We start from the raw sequence: 27,101 nt of genomic DNA on the forward strand, positions 1-27,101 counted from the left end.
GGGCTGATTTTTAGTTTGATGGTGGCGATTTTATATTTTCAGGTGGTGATTTTATGGTGGTGGCCGGAAATGGTGTTCACCGGAAGTGACCGTTGGAAATGAGGGGGGTGGTGCTATAACAATTGCAATGATAAACAGTTAGATAAATGATATAATTACCGTTTCTCATCTAGTTCTCATTTTAACGGATTCTCGCCAGAACGTGATAAAAGATATATATGATTACAAAATCTAGATAATTCATGCATCATAACTGAGTCATAATTGATATCGGAAAATTTTAAATTTTGTTATTTGTATTATATACCATAAAAAAACTCAACTTTCACAAACCCCCTTTAAATCCATCTCTTCAACCCATTATTGCAATTTACATTGAGCCCCTTAAATTTATTTTATTCTTATGTCCCCCGAAATCTAACTACCCCGAAAAATTAAAATCCCCGTTTCTCTCTCTCTCTCAATCTACTAATTACAACAAGAGACTGAGAGAGAGATGAGTACAATCTCATGAGTACAATCTCTCTCATTCGCACGCACACACAAAACTTAAAGTTTTGATCTTTTTGTGTTCTTCAACCCCAATAATCTATTTTTCTTGAATCTCTATAAAAACACACACATATCTATCTATGTATTTTCTTGATGGGTCTCTCTGACTGTTCCAATGCAAGCACCCCATGATCTTTAAATCAAACCCCACTTTTCGATCTCTTATTGGAAACTATGTCCAAGGCTCAATCCTCTTCTCCGATCCACTCCGATTCGAAAGACACCAAGAACACCATTCCTAACAATTTAATTAGGAGAGAAAGACCCTCCAGGGCTTGCACGATTCGCTCCGCTGCTAGGCTCCACCACGCAGCTGCAGCGGAGGCCAAATTTACAGCAGATTATAGCAAGAGGAAGAAGAAGAAGAGGAAGGAGAGGCCTCGGCCTCGAGATGAGGAGGAAGAAGAGGAGGAGCCCTCTTCGCCGCCTCAGGATGACCAATGTAGCAAGATTGTGACTCTGTTAATTGGGGAGCCACCCCCCTCTCAGTTGCCGCGGTGGAGTATTAGGTCCATGTGGGAGTTGGCTTCAATTCTCGATTTTTTAAATGTGAGCTGGAATTGAGTGTAAAGTTTTCAACTTTTTGCTCAATTTTGATGTTTTGGTGATTTTTTTGTTAAGTGATGATAATGTATGTGTTTGTGGAAATGTGTAGGTTTTTAGGCCTCTGTTGAATATCAAAGCGGAGTTCTCGGTCGAGGAGTTTGAAACGGCCTTGATTACACCGAATAATACTTTGGCTGATATACACATTCCTTTATTGAGGGTTAGTTTTTATCTACTGCAGTAGCCTTTTGAGCTATATTGACTTGCTTGTGCATCACAGTATGGAGCTGCATTGTTTCCTATTTTTCTGTTAGTTAAGTATATGTATAAAGGTTTTAGCTTTATTCTACAACAAAACGCTTTTTCTTTTATGTTATTTGCTTAGAGGTATGGATTCAGTCCTTAAAGTACATGGGCATTTTTTTTTTCTTTAGTACCCCAACTGGATCTTGTTGCAGTAATTAGGGTCATAATGTATCTGGTGGTGTGATTTATCATTTCAAAGTTTTAAAGGGGCAATGTAGTATAAAAAGTTTCAGAAGAGTACGAAATTCTTCCACATTTTAGGATTGGGTTCCTTGTGATGCTGTTTAACTAATGAATTGAATGGTGCAGAAATTCTTTTCTATCTTCTATTAGAATTCTATTAACTATTAAGTAATGCAGCATGTACCATGCCATTTCAGTCTGGAAAAGAGAAGGTTATGGTAGTTTTGCTATGAGCAACATGCCAGTCTGAGTGCTGTGAAAATTGGACATTTAAGTCTGTTTTTTAAAAGTTTGCTATTTTCCACCCTTCCCCTCAAACAATTGACTCTATTTTTGTGATATAGTTTAAAAATATAGCATGATAATAGTATCTGATTAGATAGAATTGAAAAGGCCGGCACTCGTGTTATAAGGTTTATATGCATAACTGTAAATGATGCAAAGGAAATGAGTAAAATTCTTCGTCAATAACTGTGAATTGAATGGTGCAGAAATTCTTTTCTAACTTCTATTAGAATTCTATTAACTATTAAGTAATGTAGCATGTATCATGCCATTTCAGTCTGGAAAAGAGAAGGTTATCGTAGTTTTGGTATGAGCAACATGCCAGTCTGAGTGCTGTAAAAATTGGACATCTAAGTCTGTTTTTTAAAAGTTTGCTGTTTTCCACCCTTCCCCTCAAACAATTGACTCTATTTTTGTGATATAGTTTAAAAATATAGCATGATAATAGTATCTGATCAGATAGAATTGAAAGGGCAGCACTCGTGTTATAAGGTGTATATGCATAACTGTAAATGATGCAAAGGAAATGAGTAAAATTCTTCGTCAATAAGCAATTCTTTCACTGCTAGGTTTCTGGCATAGTAATTGGTCACTTTTGACCACTCTGCGTGAAGTATGGGAACTTCGTTATTCATGCTAATTCAGCTGTTTGCAACCTAATTATGATTGTTAGTTATTATACTTTAGTGTAAGAATAAACGTACGACCGCAACATTAATACTTGTACAATTTATTTATATTTGTAATGCAAAATTTTCTTATATACAGACATATAAATATGAACGTCAGAAGACTACAATATTCTGTCAGGAACTAGGTTTGTAGTGAATTGAGGTGAAGTGTGAAAGATAAAATTACAGAAAATTTCGGAGAAGCAGAGTTTAGAGAAAAAGACAGTTACTGAGAGGGGAAGAAGCTATAGAGAGAGACCTGGTGTAAAAGATATTTCATTTTCAAATATTCATGATGTGCATTACGTAGAAGCTACTAGTATTTTGTTAGGACTTAGGAACTGTAAGTTGCTAAAACAGAATCCAGAAATTGACAACTAAATTGAATGTGATTTTGTGTTTTTATGTGATTAATATGCTAGATAGAAGATTGAATAGTAGAAGAAGCAGAGAATTAGAGATAGAAATCAGAGGTTGAGATAGATTGCAGAGGAAGAAACAGTTTAGAGAGAGAGAGTTTTAGAGAGAGAAAGAGAGAAAGAGAATTGGTGGGAAAGGATTTCCATTTTCTGTTATCATATTATAAACTGAATTCAAATTACAACTGATTGAGTATTTATAATACAGCCCTACTTGGCCTGTTAAATGTCTCAAATACCCTTACCATATTAATACTACTTATACAGACTCTTTTAGTAAGCCTATTCTCTTATTTCCTAACATATTTTTAGAGGTGTAGTTGACTGTCATCCTGATATTGAACTATTACCTTGACTGACCAGTAATAAATCATGTAACTGAAATTATTATATAGTCCTCAGCTTGTAAATGTACCATTGTGACATCCTTACACTTCCTCTTCTGTAAACGGAAACCTCTGTCCTTGTTGGCTAAATAACTTAGGAAACTTAAAGTTACAACAAGTCTTGACCCTCCAAGCAGAGTCATTAATACTGCATTTTGAGATTTATTAGCTTAACAAACATATGAAACAGTAAAAGTTTTGGGAGAACCCTGAATTTTGAAGAACAAACTTATATGCTGCAATACTTTTTTGTGTCAGAATTCTGTAAAAAAGAAAAATTATTGCCATGCACGTGGGATCCCACAGAGGCAGGATATGGGGACGGTCCGATGTACATATGCTTTGCCCTTATTATTTGTATAAAGATGTTTTCAAGGTTTGTGACCTGCAGATATCACGTAGAGTTGAACATCTTGCTCATGACCTTCTTTAAGCTGTGCACGGCCTGTAAGGCTTGAGCTTTAGACATCTTAAAATTCCCACAGAAATTTCTCTCAGCTAAACCCTTATCAGATATTGTTATTGTTTTAGCCCTTAAAAACCAAACATGATGAGCTCTTATACTTTTCCTTCATTTAGTGATTCTTCCGAACTGGAAAAATTAGCTGGTTCCCTTATTATTACGTTTAAGCGTCCAATCCCTACAGAAGACCGGATTGCAATGAAGTATTGACATGGTATTATGCCACTATTCAGCAGTTGCCAACCAAAGAGGTGCGGTGGTTCATTACCCGATGTCTCAAACTCTTTAAGTACTATTCAGTTTGAGGAATTCAAGTAGAAGTGACTCTCAAATTACTACCTACTAACTTGCAAAGAGTTTTATAGTAATTTAGTAAGGAGAGTGATCGACCCTATGGTTGTTGATGGTATCAGGTAAGCTATGCAAGTTGTTGATGTGGTGAAAGGTCTGAGCTATTTTCTTATTTTCTTCGCAAATATAGGGTGACTGAGGGCAATAAAATGAGTTATCTCCTGAACCAATCAAGAATGACACATTACCACGAAATCCCTTAAATTAGGTAAGTCGGTTATGAAATTCATTGTCAATTCTATCTGAGTCTCACTAGGAATAGGTTAGGTCAGAAACAAACCTGGATAATGCACCCTTTCTCCTTGCACTTGTTTTACTGGTTTGCATTTCGAGCATTCTCTTATCCAAATAGTCGTTAATCCCTCTGTAAGTACTGAGTAGCTCTTTAACCAGAATGGCCTCCCACTCCATTGGTATCTACTCCTTCAGATACTTGATTCCTTGGATCATACTTGCTTCCTGTTACCTATTCTCCCTTGTAGTGGAGCAATCCTTTATGCAAGGCATGTTCTTTAGACCCCATTATTTCTAGAGTTGCTTACACAATTGTTTCAGTCACTTAGCACCAATTCGCTCCATCCCTTCAGGAATCGTAGAAGTTAATAGCCAATTGTGATGCCATATTGTACAGTGTACACATTCCTCCTTAGCATGCTTCCAAAACTTAAGTGTCCAGTGGTCCGTAATTCCATAATAAATTTGGCTTATCCCTTTCCTTTCAGAAAAACCACACTGAGAATTGTCTATTTAGTCATATACAACTACCATACAGAGTTTGAAATCTGTGACCTATTATCCTAGAATATTGAGAACATAGAGCTCCTGCTTGCATGTATATATAATTAGGTATGGAATGCTGCCCAAGTGATGTGGAGTTTAGCATCATTATAATGCCTTGGTTGTTGAACTGATGATATTGTTAAGAGTACTATCAGTTTCAGATAGAATCATGAGTGCTCGAGTAGCCACCTTTGTTCAAAATTGAAAATTGGAGTAAGGAATGAGAAGATAAAATTTTCACATTCAAAGTTGCTAGTACTTGGCTTCTGGTGAATTCTTTTTAATCAGCTTTTAGTGGTGTGTCGAATTTAGGTGCACAGATTCTATGGAAGCGTTTCTTTCCTCTGAAACCTCAGAGATAGCAAAATGTAAGTCATAATCCCTCAAACTCAAACCATTCCATTGCATCAATTATCATGGTTGACACGCGAAAGGTGGAGTATCAGATGCCCTAAATCAGGGTTCACTTCTCTGGATAATCTTAAGCTTACTATGATCCCTTTAAAATATATTCAGAATCACCACCAATCTGTCTTTGTAACAGACAATGTTGGTCCGTTTTTCATCTTCAATTTAACATGACAAGGTTTGTGTATACCCTCCCTGAATGGACATATTAGCTGTCATTCTTTTTATCCTGATTCTGACGTCCATCAGGTCCCTTAAAACTTAAATTGCCTCGTGCGAAATGCCTGATAACAGCTCTACTCAATATGTCGTGATGCATTCGTTTTAGCTTACTTGATGAGAACCTAAGAAGTAGGGACACTTGAGTGCATGCCGAGTCCCCGTGTTGGATACTTGGACACACGTATCCCCGTATTGGACACGCGGATTTTTCCATGATACTAATCTGAAATTTTATCTTCAGAAATTGTAGTGAAAAACTATTTTAGCAAACTACATTAACAAAATTAAGATCCTTGTCTATTAGTTACTACAAAAGTATTGATTTTATTTTTGCATAAACTAAAAGATTTTACTTGTATTTTTGTGTTTTAGATTACTAAATGATGCATTTGATTCAATTTTCATGCAATTTCTGGTTTTGTTAGTAGGTTTTATTATGTTTTAACATGAAATATACATGAATTTTTTGTTTATTTTTCCCGTGTCCGCCCGCACCCGTATCCCCCGCACCAGTATCCTCATATTATTATATTTGTCGAATTCCTGTATTGCAAATTGATGTACTAAGAATCTGTCAGGATGATAGATTGTAAACCAGTAGTATAGCAGTATAAAAGATTAGTAGTATTAGTAAGGGTAGAAAGGACATTCTATCATGTGCTGTTAATGTGCAAGCTATGACTAGTATATAAACTGAGGGGTAACTCTTCATTTGGGATATGAATGATAATATGGAAAAGGCATTTGCCACCATCTCCTTCTCTCTCTACTTTCTCTCTCTATAACTGAACTTCTCTCTCTATAACTGAACTTCTCTCTCTCTCTAAACCTATCTTCTTTCTCAAGTCTCTCTACTATCTCTCTGATCTCTCTCTGATCTCCTTCTTCTCTGTCTAAACTCTACATTTCTGCTCTCATTTCACATTATCTAGCTGTTGTACTACTCTATTAATCAGAAAACACCAAAAATAGTAAGAAACTAGGTCAGGAACTTACTAATTCCTGACAAATTGGTATCAGAGCTCATTTTTTCGATCATCCACTGCTTCACCAGTGTTGTGCTGATAAAAACGAGTCGAGCGGTTGAAGAATCATTGCAATCTCAGCTGTACTTAAGAAATGAGTACTAAAACAGGTCAAGTACTCTGTTTCCTTGCTGTTTGATCTAGATTTATGATTTCTGAAGTTGTTAAAGTGATTGTAGAGTGAATTCTAGTTGAAAATAGCTTGTCTTCAATAGATTTAGTTGTTTACTGGTTTTCACAAGTAGAAAATCACAAACGAATTAGTGTAGCTTATATATCTGGTGGATTTAGTCACTATACTGTGGATCAAGTGAACTGAAGGAAGTTGCAGTGATCCATTGACAAGTTGATTCAAAGAGTATAAATTGAGTGCCTATCAGGTGTTTGAGTTTTTGTCTCAGTGAGAAAAGTAAAACATAAGAAAGTATGAAGATAATAGAAAACGAGGAACCACATATGGATGAAATGATGCAGGAATTGGAGCAACAGTTCATATGTTACAAGGAGAAATCTGATAGAAGGTTTAAGGAAATAGAGAAGGTTATTAGCATAGCTGCTCAGAAAATAGAGATGTTGATCAAGAGAAAAGCTGTTAGGAAAGCAAAAAGAATGGGAACTAATGCGGAGAAAACTGAGAATGGAATTGGTGACACATTATCTCATATTAAACTCACATTTCCGAAGTTTGAGGAGAAATCAGGAGTTTCAGAATGGATACAAGACTGTGAGCAGTATTTCTCTATCTTTGGAGTGGGAGAAACCAAGAGAGTAGCAGTGGCTGGAATGCACTTGCAAGGCTCAGCTAGGAAATGGTTTCAGACTTATACAGTTGGAAAATCAAGCATGGAATGGACTGAATTTTGCAAGCACCTTACAACTAGGTTTGGATTCAGGGAACAAGAATTGATTTATGAGAAGTTTAAGCTCCTACAGCAGACATCTACAGTGGAATCATACGTTGATCACTTTGAGAGATATCAAGAGCAATTGAAAGGAAAGATGCCGGAATTGACTGAAAGGTATTTTGTGGAGTGCTTTGTTGGGGGTTTACAAGAAAAAATCAAGGAAACATTGAAACTTTTGGCACCTACTACTGTGGAACAAGCTTACAGGCAAGCTAAGCAATATGAAACTTCTGAAGGAGCGTCCAAGAAGATCAACAAGGAAGTCATGCTGGCTGAAGGTTCTGGAGAGAACCCAAAACCTGCCAAATTGGCCAACATTCAAGAAGTTACTAGTCCTAACCCTTCAACAACATAAGTGATCAAGATGACAGGTCAACAATTGTTGGATAGAATCAATGAAGGTTATTGTCCTTATTGTAAGGATAAAGAGGGGCTGAATCACCAATGTATTCAACCTTGTTACTTCATGATCCGGGAGGGAAGGAAAGATGAGATGAAGTAGCCAGAGACTACCAATAGGAAGTTAAAGGCACCCCTGGGAAGGTCTGCGGAGACTGGGTATAAGGAAGATAAAGATTAGATGGAAGTGTCTATATATGCTATAGAAGGGTTCCATAACAATAAGACAATAACACTAACAGGAAAGAAGGGTAAACAACCATTCTCAATATTGATTGATGGAGGCAGTACACATAGCTTTCTGGATGAACATAGTGCCAGCAAATTAAAGTGTGAATTGGTTAAAAAACCAGCTATGAAGGTACAGGTAGCTAATGGGAACCAGTTATTGAGTTAGTATGAGTGTGGTCATTTTACTTGGAAGGTGGGAAAACATGAGTTCTCATTTGCAGTCAGAACCTTGCCAATGGGAGGCTATGATTTAGTTTTAGGAGTGGATTGGCTGGGTTCTCTATGGCTTGTTACTTTTGATTATAAAAAACTTACTCTGCAGTTTCAGAATAAAGGGAAAGTGATAAAGTTACAGGGGAATTCTCAGCCAGTTAAGCCAAGAATTCAACAAATGACAGCCAAGGCATTTGTTAGAAGCTTCCAAAGGCAAGGCCATGGATTTTTATACCTGGTAAATGAGATAGGGCAGCCACCAGGAAATGTAAGCTCTATAGAAGAATCACAAGTTGACAATGGATGCAATAAGGAGTTACAGGAACTGTTAGCAGAATATGAGGATCTATTCAAGTCTCCAAGTGGGCTACCTCCTCACAGGCAGATAGAACATAGCATTGAGCTGAAAGAAGGCTCTCAACCTTTTTCTATTAGGCCCTACAGAAACTCTTATGATCAAAAAAATGAAATTGAGAAGTTGGTTTCTGAAATGCTGGAATCTGGGGTAATTAGGCCTAGTTGTTCTCCTTTTGCCTCTCCTATTTTGTTGGTTAAGAAAAAAGATGGAACTTGGAGATTCTGCATTGATTATAGGAAGCTGAATTCACTAACAATCAAGAATAAATTCCCAATTCCTCTGATTGATGAACTCCTGGATGAATTAAGTGGATCTAAATTCTTTACAAAATTAGATCTAAGAGCAGGCTATCACCAAGTAAGAATGAAGGAGGGAGATATAGAAAGGACTCATTTGGGACACTATGAATTCACAATCATGCCTTTTGGGCTGACAAATGCTCCTGCAACTTTTCAACATTTGATGAATTAGGTTTTTGCACCATATTTGAGGAAATTTACACTAGTGTTCTTTGATGATATCCTGAGGAGTGCAAAGGAACATTCAACAGCTAAGGCATGTGTTTACATTGACGAGGGAACATCAATTGTTTGCTAAGCAGTCTAAATGTGAGTTTATGAAAACTCAAGTGACCTATCTTGGTCATGTCATTAACCAAGAGGGAGTATCTGTGGACAAAGGTAAGATTGAGGATATGCTTTCTTGGCCTGTTCCTCAGAACATCAAAGCTCTGAGAGGATTCTTGGGTTTAAGTGGATATTACAGGAAGTTTGTTAGAAATTATGGGCTAATTGCTAAGCCTCTGACCAATTTATTACAAAAGGACAACTTTGTGTGGTCTGCAGAAGCAACATGTGCTTTCAATGCTCTCAAAGAAGCCATGACTAGCACTCCTGTACTCAGATTACCAGATTATTCCAAGGAATTCACTGTAGAAACAGATGCTTCTAACTCTGGAATAGGTGCTGTATTAACTCAGGAGGGTCATCCTGTGGCTTACTTTAGTAAAGCTTGGTCCTAGAGGTCAAGCTATGTCCACCTATGAAAAGGAGCTAATGGCAGTTGTCACAGCTGTAAAAAAATGGGTTTCTTATCTCATGGATAAGCACTTTCTGATCAAAACTGATCATTGGGCTCTGAAGTATCTCACAGAACAGAAGGTTAGCAATCTGTTGCAACAAAAATGGATAAGTAAACTGTTGGGGTATCATTATACCATCATTTACAGGAAAGGGGTGGAGAATCAAGTGGCTGATGCTCTCAGCAGGGCACATCAAGAATCAGGTGTTGCAGTCTGGGATTACTATTCTTGAGGACAAGAATGCTGCTAAGGGGGAAAGAATGTCAGGATGATAGATTGTAAACCAGTAGTATAGCAGTATAAAAGATTAGTAGTATTAGTAAGGGTAGAAAGGACATTCTATCATGTAGTTTTAATTTGCAAGCTGTGACTAGTATATAAACTGAGGTGTAACTCTTCATTTGGGATATAAATGATAATATGGAAAAGGCATTTGCCACCATCTCCTTCTCTCTCTACTTTCTCTCTCTATAACTGAATTTCTCTCTCTCTAAACCTATCTTCTTTCTCAAGTCTCTCTACTATCTCTCTGATCTCTCTCTGATCTCCTTCTTCTCTATCTAAACTCTACATTTCTGCTCTCATTTCACATTATCTAGCTGCTGTACTACTCTATTAATCAGAAAACACCAAAAATAGTAAGAAACTAGGTCAGGAACTTACTAATTCCTGACAGAATCTGAACTTTATGTTCTTACGGATTCTAGCAAGTGCAAATAGCTGAGCAGTCTCTAATATAGACTCCTCAAACATAAATTGATTTAAAATTGTTTTAACTTTATCCCTACAGTAGACCAACTGCCTTATAGATGGAATTGCACAAATCACTAGCTGCTAGCAAAATACTAGTACTTCTAGCTTAGATCAGAATTAAAAGTACTAGAATCCTGAAACTTTTGTTGATTTAGATGAGAAACTGAATTGAAAAAGTTACAACCAGGAATGAGTGCCGATAAACAGATCTGGCTAGAATTGATGTAAAATAAACTGAGATAGAGGAAGATTCTTCATATTTTAATTTTACCCATCTCATTAGTATACGCTGCCTTTTCCTTGACACGTTTAGTGTGCTTGTATTTATCATATTCTGTGTGTTTCCAACAATTTTATCAGTTCATATTGAAACATTTTAAGTTTTATGATTACCAAAAGGTTTTTTCTCAACTTTTAAAGCGGAATTGAGAAGCAACAACAATCTCAGAATAATCCAGTATAAAGATCATCTAGACTTGTGTGAGACTCCATAACCTTATATATTTCGGTGCATTTGTTTTTTAAGTATACGGCAACAAGTTGAGTGATGGATCCAACCCGGGACCTGGTCTTGGAAGAAGGTAAGTGGCTAGCCACTAGGCTATTATTAAATCATGGAATCCATAACTTGGAAGATAAAATCTGAAAACGAATACAATAAGAACTCTAATTAGAAGGCAAATGCTAATAATAGACTCTAGTTACCTGAAAAATTAATTTTAAGAAACTAATTTAAATAAAATTACAATCAAGAAGGAAAACATATATCCACAAGGGTCTAAAGGTACCTTTGCGAGAGAAGTTTCTAGGAGTTTCTCAATGAGTTCCAAGATCAATGAGATTATCGGCAAGCACTAGAAAATGGGTTGTTCATGTTCTTTTTCATTCCCATGATGACTCACGTTCTTTGATATAGAAAATGAAGCTTTAAGTTCCATCTTCTTTCGACCCACTGAAAATAAATATATATCTAAGTATATAAATATAAAAACCAACCTCTATTAAATTTTAACAGTGAGATAAATATACGAGTGATGTATTTGTTCATGTATAGAAAAAAATGTAGTATATGAGATGGATATGTGTCTATACTTATAATTTTTAACGATTGCTAACGTAGTAGATGAGTATATGACTAGTTAATGAATTGATATTTTGAAGTGGTTTTTAATATGAGAGATTTGTTTATTGTGTTCTTCGTTATTAGGGGATTGAAACTGGATTTGAACCAAGCAAACCTAGTACTATTAATTTCCAAGTAAATCAAACTTGATTCTGATAAAGTACTAGCTGATTTATCTGATTGTAGCTGTAGAGATGAGTTTTGGAGTTTGAGGAATTGTGGCTGGAGTTGTAGACACTGAGTTGTAAATGTTATTCTACAGCTTAGGATTGTCTTATTTGCTATGCTGTTTAATTAATAAATTGAGAGGTAAAATTAAGATCTGTACTATCTTATCTTAGATTCTTTTAAATGGAGAATGCATGTAGCATGTTGTTAAAGATTGGCAAAGAGAAGCCTATGGTAGTTTTTGTGTGAGCAACACGCAAGTTCAAGTACTGAAAATTTAAAGTGGGTTTTTCCTTGCAAAAAGTACTACCTTATAAAATCTGTATTGACTTGAATGTGTATCATGTAATTATAGATGAGTACATGTCGTAGCGCTTCTAAAAAAGAAGAAATCATGTTTCCTTATCATTCTATAATTAACAATTTGCTAGGTTTGTGGAGTAGTACTTTATTACTTTTAATTGATCTGCATGACATGTCAAATCTGTTTGTCTTTCTTTGGTAGGAAATTCTATCGTTCAATAGATTTGTGAGCTTTATTTGCAGAAATAGCTGATCCGTTTATAAGTTACACTTTGGTGTCATGCATGAATGTATATTTGTCACGCAAAAATCTTTTACAGACTGTCTATTAGCTTCTGTAATTCATCTATTTTATATCTTCTGTTGTTTATTCGTATGCTCATGTTATAGGCAATTCCTCCGATTACTCGAATGGCACTTGGGCAAAATACTTGGATTACTGTTCTCTGTAGAAAGTTAAGGGACTGGTGGCATTGGGTAAACCTCAGATTCTTAACGTTGTTAGCTACTTTTGTTTGGCATATATTTATGTACTGCTCTTATGTTGGTTTTATATTGGATTTTCTCCTGCGCTGCAGGTTGCAGAAGGGGAGCTACCAATAGTTGCTTCTCATGGGTAATTATCTTGTATTTATAAAAAAATGTCCATTCTTTGTAAATATGATGTGTAACAAGTTTTACTCATATTGGTTTGATAGAGCTGAGATTGAAGCTTATAATACACTTGATCCTGGTGTCCGTGTGTTCATTCTAAAAGCCTTGTGCGATATTCGTGTCGAGGTAATAATAGTTTTAAGCTTTGCTTTTATTTTACATAGATTTCTTATGAAATTTTATCTGGCTTATGTATAAATCCTGATTTTTATCAAGGCATATTCACTGTTATGATTTGTATGTACTATGTAGCATTGAATCTGTTTATGGGCCATTACTAAGGTATAAAATATGCTGCACTTTTTAATGCTTTACTCAAATGCAATTTTAGACTGCTTGTGTATGAGCTTAATTAGGTTTAGCTGATATGTTCCGTTATTTGTTGCCTCACAATACGGACAGCTAAATATTTTTCTATATTTTCCAGCAAGAAGACATTCGCAACTATATAGATAATTCAATTAAGCAAGGAGTTCAAATGTCAACATTCCGTAAAGAACGTATTGGTGGTGATTCTCGTGGAATCTTCTACTGGTAATTCTTCATGCCCGTTGCAGTTTCTATAAGTTCATCTTTTTGTCCATCTCTGGGTTATACTTCTGTTGCATATTGAATGTGTACTAGAATATCATAATTATAATAAATGTGATCCGATTAAAGAGAATAGGGTGATATAGATTGTATTATTCCTAGTTTAATCTATCCAGATCTATCTCTATTGGTATAGGTATGAAGATGATTCTGTCATTGGTCAGCGTTTGTACAGAGAAATCAGGAAAGTTGAGGTGAAGAAAGGAAAGGGAAAAAGTGTACAACCTATTCCTAGTTCATGTTATGAATGGGAGACGGTTGCAACAAATTTGGATGAATTCCAAGAAGTTTCTGTAAGTTTTATATGCTTCATTCCCTGCTCTTTGCATGCTTTAAATTCTTGTTTGCCTTTTAGCCTTTCTTGGTGCGTGCACAAATATCACCACGCAGTTGTCTATATATCTTTATACTCATTCAGATCTTGAGGTTTTGAAATCTGGGTACAGTTTGTGGCTGACGAAGGGACTGTACCATGATATTACCTTTAACTGCATGCTTCTTTTTCATGTTTTTGGATTTAGTTTACTTTCTCCAATCATAATTTGACTAAACATTTGAGACAATGCTCAAATAAAGCATTAAAAAACCCAAGCTAGACACTTGGGGCAGATATGAGAAGTTGAGTCACTACTCATACAACATAAAAAATTTAGAGAGAGGGATTTTAATGTAGGAGGAGATCCGGGGTTTAGGATTTGTGAAAACAAATGGGGGATAATTATCTCAAAAGAGAGTTTTTCTATAATAGAATACATTCTCAGATCAATTCGTAAGTCTAATCTGATTAATAATAGTATGACAAGAGTTTATGTAAAGTTTATGACAAGAGTTTATGAAAGAAGTAATCCTTGTCTATATCTCCTTTTCAAAAAATAATTAAATATCATAACTAAACAATGGTAAGAACTTCTTCTATGACTCTGTAATTATAATTCCAGAATATTCTTAATAATAACCTTGCCTAATATAATAAAACAAGTAATTAAATAAATTAATTTAATCCCTGAATATTATTATATAATCTATAAAAATTGAATCTGTTTAAACCTTTGCCTGCATTAGATTTGTTTGGAGTTTGGACTGACACATCATAGTGGTCCGGTAATTGAAAGCGACTACAATATTCAGGGGAAGAATAGCATATAGCTAGAAGAGAATACATAACAATTAACAACTCAACATTTGGTTAGAAGCGATTGATAATAACAAATATTTTAAGGTTTAGATTATTATTCAAGACAGGAGCTAACCTATGTTTAAGTAAACAGAGCCCTCCCAAATTTTTCCCGCCCCGTCATGATTCAGTATTCGAGCAAGTTTTATGCTTGGTGCACGTGGAAAATGTATAATGCGTCTCGTACTTGGGACCACTCAGCATAACTATCATCTTAAAGATTTTGGGTCTTTGGCGTTTCACCTGTTACTTGTAAAACTCTTTAGTTCAAATTTGGTACTTGCTTTATCATGTTCTGATTTGCACAGACCATAGGGCATGCTTTTGACAATATGACTGCGAGTTTCACAATTTGGCTGAAAGATAAATGTGGGTTCTTTTTGGTCTCTGGTTCTTCTGTTCTCCTAACAATCAACCTTATTTCAGGAGAAGCTTTTAGCAAGCAAAAATAGAACTGAAGCTTCAGTTGGAAAAAAGTTATATAATGACATGCTTCCGGAGATTGAGAAGGTCCACAAGGTGATTTTCACTAAATATATATTATTATGTTTGTAGTTCCCGAGTTCAAGTAACATCTAAACTATATTATAAAAACCAAAACATTTAAAGTTTGGTTGGTACGATACCCATACCCTATTTTTTAGTACTCAAATTTTGTTACCTGGGCTTATTTATGTCTATGCACTTGGATCTACCTATTATACATATCTGTAAATACACTAATGTAAAAACATCTAATTAAAACGGGAACAATTATGTTACAAAACGTTAAAATTAAAATACTAGCTCATAACTAGTGCTTCGGGTTACTTTTTTTTATTTGTTTATCAGTATTTTTATATCTTTTTCATATTTAATAGTCATAGACATTTTAATTTTAAGGGCTCGATAAAATAAATTTTAAAATACGGTCCTAGGTCCTAGAGACGTGTGCTTATATTAGATAGTTACATGTGATTTAATTAAAATAGGTTTGTAAAAGAGTTAGGCCCATTGTAATAAGGTCTCAAAGATGCGTTTATATTATATTTTAATTCCATATTGCAGAAATTAGAAGAAAATATTCTGCTTTTCTATCTTTTAATCAGAGTTACAAGGTCCCATACATATAGTGGAAAATAGGGAAGTGCCTATTCTAGCATATCTAATTAGATCTCATAATTGTAGAGATCCCTATAACTAAATGATATCTACTGCTAATACACAATAAGTGACTAATGTACAGAATTTGATTTACAACTGATTCCCATTAATCTCTCCAATACTCCCCCTCAAGCTGGAGAATAGATATCTTCCATTTCCATCTTGGAAACAATATTATGAAAACCAGGATTGTTCAGGCCTTTCGTCAGAACATCAAGTTGTCTGAACATATGACATACACACTAATCCCTCCTCGAGTTTCTCTTTGATGAAATGTCTATCTATCTCAATATGTTTTGTCCTATCATGATGTATAAGATTATGAGCAATGTTGATCGCTGACTTATTATCAGAGTAGAGCTTCATAGGTTCTTCCCATTTGACTCTTAAGTCATCCAGTATGATCTTTACCCATAGTATCTCACACAAACCATGAGCAATTGCTGTGAATTCTGATTCAACAGATGATCTAGGGACAACACTTTGTTTTTTACTTTTCCATGTTATAAGATTGCCTCCGAGGAATGTACAGTACCCTGTTGTTGATCTTCTATCCACTAAAGATCCTCCATAGTCGGCATTGGTGTAAACTTCCAGTGCAAGATTCTGGTTTCTTTTTGAACAAGATCCCTTTTCTTGGATTCCCTTTCAAATAATGCAATACTCTGTAGGCAACCCGTAGATGTGGTTCTCTTGGATCATGCATGAATTGGTTGATTAGACTTACCGAGTATGCAATATTAGGTCTGGTGTGTGCATGGTAGATGAGTCTTCCGACTAGCCTCTGGTACATTTTCTGCCTTTGGTACATTTTCTTGTCCACATGTGGTTCTTCCTTGGCTTCTCCAAGCTTCTGATTAGAGTCAATTGGTGTAGATACTGGTTTACATCCAATCTTCCCTGTTTCCTTTAACAAATCAGTTGCATACTTTTGTTGTGATATAAAGATCCCTTTATTAGAATGTGCCACGTTAATACCTAAGAAGTATTTCAACCTGCCCAATTCCTTTATATCATACTCACTAATAAGCTTTTGTTTAAGCTCTTGACTTTCTTTATCATCATTCCCAGTTACTATGATATCATCCACATATACTTGCACAACAGTTACTCCCCCTTGTATTCGAGTGTTTTATAAAAAGAGTATGATCTCCTTGACTTTGTCGATATCCAGAGGCTTTTATGACTTTAATAAATTTTCTGAACCATGCTCTTGGTGATTGTTTCAACCTATATAATGCCTTTCTCAACCTGCAAACTTTATTTTTTACATGTTTTCCAGATCCTGGAGGGTTGTCCATGTAAATCTCTTCATTTAAGTCTCCATGTAAAAAAGCATTTTTTACATCATACTGTAAAAGTTTCCAACCATAATGAGCAGCCAATGCCAACAGTATTCGAAGAGTATTCATTTTTGCCACAGGAGTAAAAGTCTTGAGATAGTCAACTTCATATGTCTGAGTGTACCCCTTAGCGACCAGCCTAAGCCTTACTTTATACCTTTCGAGGGAACCATATGCATTATATTTAGGTGTAAAGACCCATTTACAACCTACTACATTCTTTCCTTTTGGTCTATCCACAACCTCCCATGTTTTGTTCTTTTCTAAAGCTGTCATTTCCTCGTTCATAGCATTCCTCCACCCTACTTTTGATAATGCCTCAGATAGAGTTTTGGGAACTGAAATGGTGTCAAGACTGCTAATAAATTGTTTATGATTTGATGAAAACTGTTGAATTCCTAAAGAGCTGTAATATTGGGTGAATTCGTGATTAACATATTCAGTTATATTGTCACTATGGAGGAATTTTATGGTGATGCTAAAAAGATTTTGTATTTTTGCAACCAATTTCTTAAAATGAGAGAGAACTTCATTTTTCCGATGCATTGGATAAATCCATGAATAACGAGAAAATTCATCAATACAGAGAACATAATATTTAAATCCACAATTAGATGGAGTAAATGAACACCAAACATCACTATGAATTACATGAAAAGGAGAATCAGCGTAAGACTGATTTGATTCGAAAGGAAATTTGTGTGACTTGCTTAAAGCACATTCACGAAAGGAAATTTTAGAACCAATATTAGAACTTAAACGAGACCAAGACATCAGTTGATGGGTGACCAAGACGATTGTGCCACGTGGAAGAGTGTATAGCAACAGGAGCTTGTGGAGTGGAAGGGATCTGAGAAAACCGAAGTGGATATAACCCGTCTATACAGGGGCCCTCAAATAATAAACGACCAGATTGTAAGCAATAGATTTGATAGAAATCAGGGGCAAAGAGGAAATAGACTTGATTATCTTTAGTAAAGCGAGCAACATACAATAAATTTTTACGAAGAGAAGGAATATGAAAGACATTTTGTAATGAAAATTGAGAAGAACCAATAGAAATTGGCAGGTTACCAGTATGGGAAACAGGCATTGAGTTCCCATTACCCATATAAACATTATGAGGGCCACTGTACTCTTTAGGATTGTTAACAGGCATCGACGTCATATGATGGGTTGCTCCAATATCTGGGTACCAATTTGGATCAGCAGCAAAATGAGCTCCAGCGAAGGGTGCAACTGTAGGTGGGCCTAAAAACTTGTGGGGGCATTGTTGATGTCCATGTTGGTTCGTGGGGCAAGTGGAACACCAATTAGGAGCTGGGCCGAGTATTCCATTAGATGGTTGAGTACGAGGAGCCCAACTTTGTGGGGAGTAAGGTCTAAACACAGGAAATTGTGGTTGATGGAATTGTGGTGATGGAACATTATTTTTCTGTTGTTGCTGGTAGTTACACCCTAAATTGTACCGCTTAGATCGATTAAAGTTTTGACTATTTGAGTTATTGTTTCGTCCATTTTGAGCATAATTGTCACGACGAGTATTGGTACCATGAAAAAGAGCTGTTGCTGTTCTTTCTTCTTGGTGACGTGGTTGTTGGGCATCGAAGGCTAAGATGCGAGTGCGTAGCTCAGTAAAACTGGGGAGAGAAGAGTTTTGGGAGAGAGCCGTTCGGAGCATGCTGATCCAAGTCCATGAAGTGTTGCCAGTACTAAATCTTCATTAGAGACTGGTTTTTTAATGGCTGCTAACTGATCTGCAAGTGACTTAGCATGACGAAGGTAATCATCAATGGTCTGAGAGCCTTTGTTGAACTCAAGTAGTGGAAGCTTGAGACTGGAAGCACTAGCGGCAGAACTTTGTGAGAAGTGGCTAGCTAGGCAGTCCCAAATTTCTTTTGAGGTGTCAAACCCAATTGTGAGTTGTGAGACACTTTATGACAGGAGGTAGTGATAAGACTGACTATTTGTTGATCTACAGTGAACCAATCCTCATATTTTGGGTTGGGAATTTCTGTTGCCGATTCAGTTTGAGTGGTAGCAGTCTCAAGCTTCCACTACTTTGTTGAACTCAAGTAGTGGAAGCTTGAGACTGGAAGCACTAGCGGCAGAACTTTGTGAGAAGTGGCTAGCTAGGCAGTCCCAAATTTCTTTTGAGGTGTCAAACCCAATTGTGAGTTGTGAGACACTTTATGACAGGAGGTAGTGATAAGACTGACTATTTGTTGATCTACAGTGAACCAATCCTCATATTTTGGGTTGGGAATTTCTGTTGCCGATTCAGTTTGAGTGGTAGCAGTCATGATGGTCTGAGATGGTTTTGGTATGGAGCCATCAACGTATCCCCTGAATTTGGCACCATGAAGATAAGGCTTGATTTGTCTTAGTCAAATTAGATAATTTGTTTATGTGAGTTTAGTGAACTGGGAAGTGTTTTTGGAAGGAAAAGAAACTGATGAAGAAAATGCAAAAGCCATGGAAGAGAATTAGAGAGATGATGCCGAGGGAAAAACAAAAAAGAAGATAAGAATGTAGGATCCTAAACCTAGGCTGATACCATGTAGAAAATGTATTTTTGTTATGTCTAATTGATGTATAATCACTACATTATATAGCAGGCTACAGGAATAATTAGAGGCAATATTACAGGAGATATTACAAGGCTATAAACTGGGGTAATTATAGAATCAAAACTGATCCTAAACTATAGTTGTATTTGAATATAACTGAGATCAGATCTGTGATTTAAATGTTGTGCTGATTTTGTGGAATTACTTTAACAAATTCTGATCTTGAGTGAGCTTTTTCACCATTAGTTGAGAGCTTTGGTACATGGAGAACATCTTTTAAAGTCAACGAGGGTGAAATAATGATGCTACCTTTTCCTGCAATTGTTGCTAGAGAGCAATTTGCCACTAAAAGTTTTCTATTACTAGGACATGGTAAATATGTATGGAAAAATTGCGAGTTATTAGTCATACATATGATCAGTAGCTCTAGAATCGACAATTCAAGAATTAGTATATAACTGATCTGAGACATTTAGACATGCAGAAGGAACAGATATACCTGAGAGAGCAAGTGAGCATGTTCCAGAAGTATTTTTGAGAGAGCCCAACAACTTCCTTGGCTTCTCCATCTCATTACTAAAGAACCCACCTTTTTCTGCACTTTTCTTTATCTGCTTTTTCAGCAACTAGTACTTGTGAAGGGTTTCTTTGTTGAAAACATTCTTGCCCGTGTTCATAACGCTGTTGGCCTCGACGATTTCCCCACTCATTACTTGGAGGTTTCCCACTTAATTTCCAACATTGCTCTTTTGTGTGTCTCGGTTTCTTGCAGTAGGTGCGCCATAGGCTATCTTTGCTCTCTTTTCACTGATTCTCTCTCCCAGAAATTTTACCGGTTGTTCCTTTCTCTTGATGATCACCCTTTGTTGCTAATGCAGATCCTTCAGTATTAACAGTATTAAGAGATTCAAGCATTATTTCTTTCCGACTTTCCTCTGCCCTAATTGAAGAGATTGCCTCTTCCAAGGGAGTTCTTCCTTGCCAATAATCTGCACTCGAACCTGATCAAATTCAGAATTTAAACCTGCCAAAAAATCATAGACGCGATCCTTCTCAAGGAACCTTTTTAAAGTTGTAGCATCTTCAGCACACTTCATCTCAAATGTACAATAGTGGTCAAGTTCCTGCCACAGATTTTGTAAAAGATTGGCGTATTCAGTCACTATTTTGTTCCCTTGCTTGGTAGCTGCTGTTTTTATCTTTATTTCGTAAACACTTGCTGCATGTCGATCCTTTGAATAAGTGCAACGCGCAAAATCTTATATTTCTTTTGCAGTGGCCAGGAACATACAAGTGTCACTGATTGTCAGGTCCATCGAATCCCATAACCATGACATAATCATGGAATCTTCTTCATCCCAAGACTTGAATGATGGAGTACTATTTTCTGGAGTTGGTCCAGTTAGGTGGTTTAGTCGTCCCTTGCCCTTAAGGTATTTAAGGTATGTGTGGATGAACTGAGACCACTTCAGAAAGTTTTTTCCATTGAACCTGTAAGAGGCTCGAACATTTTGAAGTTCTCCAATTTTCTGGACAGTTTATCTCTTCAGCTGTTTCCTTATTGAAGATTCGGAGTCTGACATGGTGTAGAAAAATCAACAAATAAAGTTGTTCAAGAAGTAGAAACAAAAACTAGGAAATAAGGAAATGTGGCTGATTTGAAGAGGAAAATACAGCAATGAAGGCTGCAACAATGAATCAGTGAAGTTTATGTGTTATACAGCAACTAAGGCTGCAAACAGGAGTCCCATGAAAAGCCTTAGTGCTCTGATACCATATTGTAGAAATTAGAAGAAACTATATTCTGCTTTTCTATCTTTTAATCAGAGTTACAAGGTCCCATATATATAGTGGAAAATAGGGAAGTGCCTATTGTAGCATATCTAATTAGATCCCATAATTGTAGAGATCTATATAACTAAATGATATCTACAGCTAATACACAATAAGTGACTAATGTACAAAATCTGATTTACAACCGATTCCCATTAATCTCTCCAATATTCCAAGTAGTAAAACCTGATTATAATGGTTATAATCAGGTAATTTATTTGAGCTTCAATGCTTAGTTTTACTTCTTGGATCCAAAATATAATGTAAACACATCTTTGTGACCTTATTACAAAGGGTCTTAGTCTTTTACCTATCTTTTTTAATTAAATCACATATAACTATTTAATATAAACACATCTCCAAGGCCTACGTATTTTTACGGGACCCTTAAAATTAGAATGTTTATAACAAAAATATATATGAAAAAGATGTAAAAATACAGAAAACCAATTATTAAAAGTAACTTGTGCATCACATATATAGAACAAATATAAAAACATATATATAGATGTATCGGTAGAAAGAGGAGGGTGAGAATTGTGTTTCGAGTTGATGGATGGATATAATAGGTTTGTCAAATGGGGAAATAGGCGTCACCTGTTATGCCACGTCGCTTGCCATATCAGCATTCCGTTAGATTCATTTGAAGGGAGTAATGGCATAAACCAGTATGAATTTTTTTATTAGTTTAAGTATTTGACCAAATCATTTTTTAGCTGGTGACCTAAGTAAAAGTTACGATGTAGTTTAGTGATATATTATTATTGTGTTAATATGTATGTGAACAATATATATATATATATACAAGGAAAGTTCTATGGAGACCATGTTTTCATCGAAGACCTTGAAGACCACATATGTTCTGCAATCAAAACACTATAAAATATATTATTTTGTGAAGTATATTTTACGAGTATCACTAATTCATTAAAATTATTGAAGATCATTTAAGTTTAATAAGTAGAATGTGTATGTTCTGCAAGCTGAACAAATGTTCTGCAAACTGACATGTTTTGCAGAATAAAATATTTTTGTAATGTTTTACATGCAGTACATATATGCAGTACATATATGATATTCAAGATTTTGAATAATAAGGATCTTTGTAGAACATGATTCGCAAAATAATATGTTTTGCAATGTTTTTATGCAATATTTAACTTGCAGAACATAAGTGGTCTCCAAGGTCTCCAAAAAAAAGTGGTTTCCATAGAACTTAACCCATATATATATATGATTATCATTTTACTTTGGCGGTTTTCATGTACAGAAAAGAGAGAAGCTGTTGAAGAAACAACATAGACAAGCTCTTCTCCTCGATAATATGATGGGTGTTGATGGGCTTGGTCTCGGACGTTCCCTTCGTGGTAGAAAACCTGTATCATATACTTTTGGTAAGGCATATAAGATAAAATCTTAGGACAAGTTTGTTTTGTGGTATTTAATAATCCCAGGGAGGGCACCATTTTTACATTTTGCAAATTGCAATCATTTTATCATATTTATTCTCTTAATATAGTCCCATAATGTCTAGCTCACTTGAAGGAATTATTTAACCCACCATTTTTCATGGTATTACACATCCCAATATCCCAATATAATGAATTAAAACCCTTCTGAAATCTAGTCCATGGGATAACTCGAGCATTAATTAAAATTTAAAAATTAGAACAATTTGCACAATAGTCTGGGGATTGCTAGTCCTATGCTACAAGCATAGCAGTAGTGCATTTCTTATTTTCTGTGAAGCTAGACAAATTCTGGTTACTTGTGGTCAGTGGTTGGTTTATGGAGTGTTCTAACCTTATGTTGAATGATTCTCCTGTGAAAACATATAGCAGCACTATCTTGCATCTCCAGTACATGTATGAAAATATTTCACTAATATATTTTATGTTTTGCAGATGATTATGACCGATCAATAAATGAAGCTATCAAGATAACGAAGTATGCATCTTATTTATTATTACTTCCACTGAGAAGCACACCTTTTTGGATAAAGGAATCCTATAGGCTGGTTATCGTTCCTAGTGTATGTATGAAAAATTATTCATTGGTCTTGTGCAGAACAAAGCAGCCATCTCCTGAACATATTGTCAGAAGAGAAGGTTTAAGACATGATACATCTTTGAATGGAAGTAGAATGGCCGGCCCTTCACAAAATCCTCAACCAGAGTCATTCAGTCCTTTATCGCCAAAATCTCCTGATTACGAGGAAAGCGACAATGAAGATAATTCTGAGCCAGTGGATCGCAGGTACAGTACATCTATTTCTTCTTACTCATATAATTGTATGATTCTTTAATAACTGAATTTCTCGTTTGCAGTAATCGAATTAGGCAGAAGCCTCAACGATATTCAGAAAGAAAGTTTGTTGAAGCAGACTCAGATCGCGAGGCAGACTTTCACAGTGACGATGATATAGTTGGGGAGGTTGTATATGACGAAGAATATTTGAAGAAACGAAAAGAAATGAAGATATCTGGTAGCAGCTCTGAAGGAGACGAGGAGTATCACTGGGAAGGAGAACGTGCTGACGAGGAAGAGGAAGAGGAAGAGGAAGAAGAGGATAATGAGTCCTTCAGTATTAGTGAGGATAGTGACGACCGTCCACAATTTAAGAAATTACGAGGCAGAACTAGGAGGGAAACAAAGTCGAGGTCAGTTCGTGACATGCAGTCAGGTCTAAGACGTAGTAAAAGGGCTTCCAGAAACCGTATTGATTATAGACAATTGGAGGGGTCAGATTCAGAAAATGAGTCACTAAAACGCGATGAATATAGTTCACAAGACAAACAAGATTTATCAGATTCAGAAAACGAGTCCATTAAATGCGAAGAATCAAATTTGCAAGATAAAAGGCACACTAATGCAAATGAAACTGCAGAATTTTCATTGGGTACGCAAAGCGAAGATTCAGAACCAAATAAAAATGACCAGGAGATGAAAACTGAACCAACTGCCTATAAGAAGCCGGAGTCAGTAGAAACAGAACAGCCTCAAATGCCTTTAAAACCTCATAGACCCGATCAAGATGGGTTGGAAGGTGTACAAAAAAGGCAATTTCTGGACCTAAATGAACTTGCCCCGGGGCCTGGCTTCGACGATGGTCCCAGTTCATCCATGAAAGGTGAAGATATAAATAACTTGTAAGGCTTCTTCACTGAGTGCAGGTGCTCCTTGAGAAGCTCGTTGTATGATAAATTATAAATTTTGGTTCACTATAGTAGAAGTAAAAAATAGGTTCCTCCATTGCGAAAGTTAACAATTTGCATGCCTTCCTGCATATGTCGTCGATCTATGACAGGCAATGTGAAAGTGAGAAATTACTTGCATAAAAAATGTTGAGAAATTATATAGATTTAGTTGGTGTCATTTTTTTAGGTTTACCACAACCAACAAGCCAGTTACTAGAGTCTTGGGTTGTGTGTTCACTCTGTTCAGTGTAAAATAACCCTGTTAACTGTAATTTTATTTAGAACTTTTCACTGTGGGATGTTCCTTGGTTTGCCTTACACACGTATAAGGGGTAGTACTACATGTAGAACTATTTTATATACAGAATTGTGAAAAATTATTATTTTAAAAATATAAAATATAAAATTTTATTTCATTTTTTTATAAATTTTAATTATAAAGTTAAAAGGCGAAGTTATACAATTTTATTTATTTAAAAAATCATTCAAATATAATGTAAAAGTTTAAAATGATTTCATATTAAAATCACAGTATTTTTCTAAAGTAGAATCAAATTTAAAATCAATTTTTTTAAAAAAAATTAATTCTCAAAGTTTTTATAATATTCAAGTATAATTATTATTCTAAATTAGTATCGAATTTTATATTTTTTAAAAATAAAATTTTATAATTTATGATCAGATTTTATAATAAAATCTTGACGGTTATTTTTATAATATATTTTTTGCTAATAAATTACACCCGCACACGTCAGGGAACGAACTCCCGACCTCCTGTAAAAGAGTACAAGAGTTCAACAACTATATCAACACTTTGTTGATGGTTCATATAATGGGTTTCTCCATTTAGTAATGCTTAGAGTATCTCCAAGGGAATTAACTATTTTAATTAGCAAAATTATGGTAAAATAGATATTATCTAAAATTTGTTGAATTTGCAAGAAATTTTGCTTTAATGATATTAGTTATAATGGTTAGCCATATTTGAAAAACATCATTGATTGTTATTTTTAAATTTTAATAGTTTTATTCATATTTTATATCTATCTTTTGAAAAAAGAGAGGTTGTAAATGAATTATCAATACTTTTTATTTTTTTATTTAATCCAAGTAAAAAAAAATATACAATTAATAAATTTTTTTAATATGATTGTTACAATCTATACATCTGAAAAAAACTAGTTAATAAACATTACATATATATTATAAAATATTTACTAGTTTTATTTATTGTTTATAAGTAATTTTTATAAATACATAATTTACATTAAAATAATTATAAAAGTAATTAATAAATTTAGTTAACAGTGAGTTTTTTTTTTATCGTAGATAACCCGCAGCCGTTACCCTTCGGGTGCGCACTGGGTAAACCCTACGGGCTCACGCAATAGTCTGCAAACCACGTGAACCAAGGTAAACCGCATTTAAGCGAGAGGCTCTGACTCAGGACGCATAATCATAAATTCTCCTCCCGTGGGATTCGAACCTGTGACCAAGAGGGTAGTTTTCCTCTCTTTAATCAAGTGAGCTAACCCTTGCGGGCAAAAGTTAACAGTGAGTTTTTTTGAACAATCAATGAATTTTTTTATAATTTTATAATAAAATAATTTTACACTTAACATTAAATAAAATTAAAATATAATATTTAAAAGTAATATATATATATATATTATAACTATTACATTATGAATATGTATACATATATACCTTAGACATGTCTTTTTTACGTATATTTTCAAAATTTTGGTTGCCAGCTAGATTTTATAGCTAACAGGTACATGAGATGCTCTTATATATATACAGGGCTACTCTAATATAAATCAATTTTAGAATAGAAATTAAAAATTAATTTTTTTAAAAAAAATCACTTTGAATATAATACATATGATATGCAAATCGATTGTTGATAGATGGAGAAAAATACAGTAAAGTTGGATTTTAAAAAAAAAACTTACTGTTTGACGGGAAAACTTTAATTAAAAACGGAGGGGAAAACTCAGAATGTGTGGGAAGGTGCTCGGTGTGATATTTTTAGGGAACAATTAAATTAAATTAATGTAATGACTTAAATTATTTTCTAATTCCAATTTAAATTTAATTCGATCATTTGCCTTATTTTGAAATGCTAAAAATTTACAAACTTTTAAACTTTATGGTTTACAAATGTTTAATTTGCAAGGTGTTTGTGTTTAAAAAAAATGGGAAAATTTAGCGTTGAAAACTACATCGAAACAACAGATTAAACAAAACAGCACCCAAAACCATGAACAGGGAATTATTATGGGCCTGTTTGGTTTGTTAAAAAATATAACTTATGATTTAAAATTAAAAATTGTCGTATAAGTGATATGAATATCATAACTTATAAATTATTTAGGCGTTTAAATAATTTTATGTATAACTTGGCTATAAGCCGTTGGAATCTTTATTTTTAAATTTTTTAAGGTGATATTTATATAATAATT

The 27,101-nt window shown here is 35.0% G+C and overlaps 1 protein-coding gene across 2 annotated transcripts; it reads left to right on the top strand.

Moving 5' to 3' along the window:
- Positions 1-399: 399 nt before the first annotated feature.
- Positions 400-24,928, top strand: LOC141689674 (DDT domain-containing protein DDR4-like). Of its 2 annotated transcripts, XM_074494029.1 has the most exons (12): positions 400-1,101; positions 1,208-1,318; positions 12,522-12,608; positions 12,710-12,747; positions 12,830-12,911; positions 13,213-13,319; positions 13,513-13,669; positions 14,977-15,069; positions 22,710-22,833; positions 23,344-23,386; positions 23,507-23,695; positions 23,767-24,928. In XM_074494029.1, exons 1-12 carry the CDS (start codon positions 727-729, stop codon positions 24,590-24,592), a joined length of 2,232 nt encoding a protein of 743 aa, XP_074350130.1. In that variant the 5' UTR covers positions 400-726; the 3' UTR covers positions 24,593-24,928. The 2 variants fall into 2 exon arrangements, with proteins under 2 accessions (XP_074350130.1, XP_074350131.1); XM_074494030.1 differs by lacking the exon at positions 14,977-15,069.
- Positions 24,929-27,101: the final 2,173 nt, after the last annotated feature.

Source organism: Apium graveolens, chromosome 10 (assembly GCF_009905375.1).
Source record: "Apium graveolens cultivar Ventura chromosome 10, ASM990537v1, whole genome shotgun sequence".
In the NCBI taxonomy this organism is placed as follows: Eukaryota; Viridiplantae; Streptophyta; class Magnoliopsida; order Apiales; family Apiaceae; genus Apium; species Apium graveolens.

What these genes read in the sequence shown, in the direction of transcription:
- LOC141689674 (XM_074494029.1), top strand. Translation starts at nt 727, where the DNA reads ATGTCCAAGGCTCAATCCTCTTCTCCGATCCACTCCGATTCGAAAGAC. An exon ending in CCAATAGTTGCTTCTCATGG is followed by an intron (nt 12,748 to 12,829) that starts GTAATTATCTTG and finishes TTGGTTTGATAG; the next exon opens with AGCTGAGATTGAAGCTTATA. An exon ending in ACCTGTATCATATACTTTTG is followed by an intron (nt 22,834 to 23,343) that starts GTAAGGCATATA and finishes TATGTTTTGCAG; the next exon opens with ATGATTATGACCGATCAATA.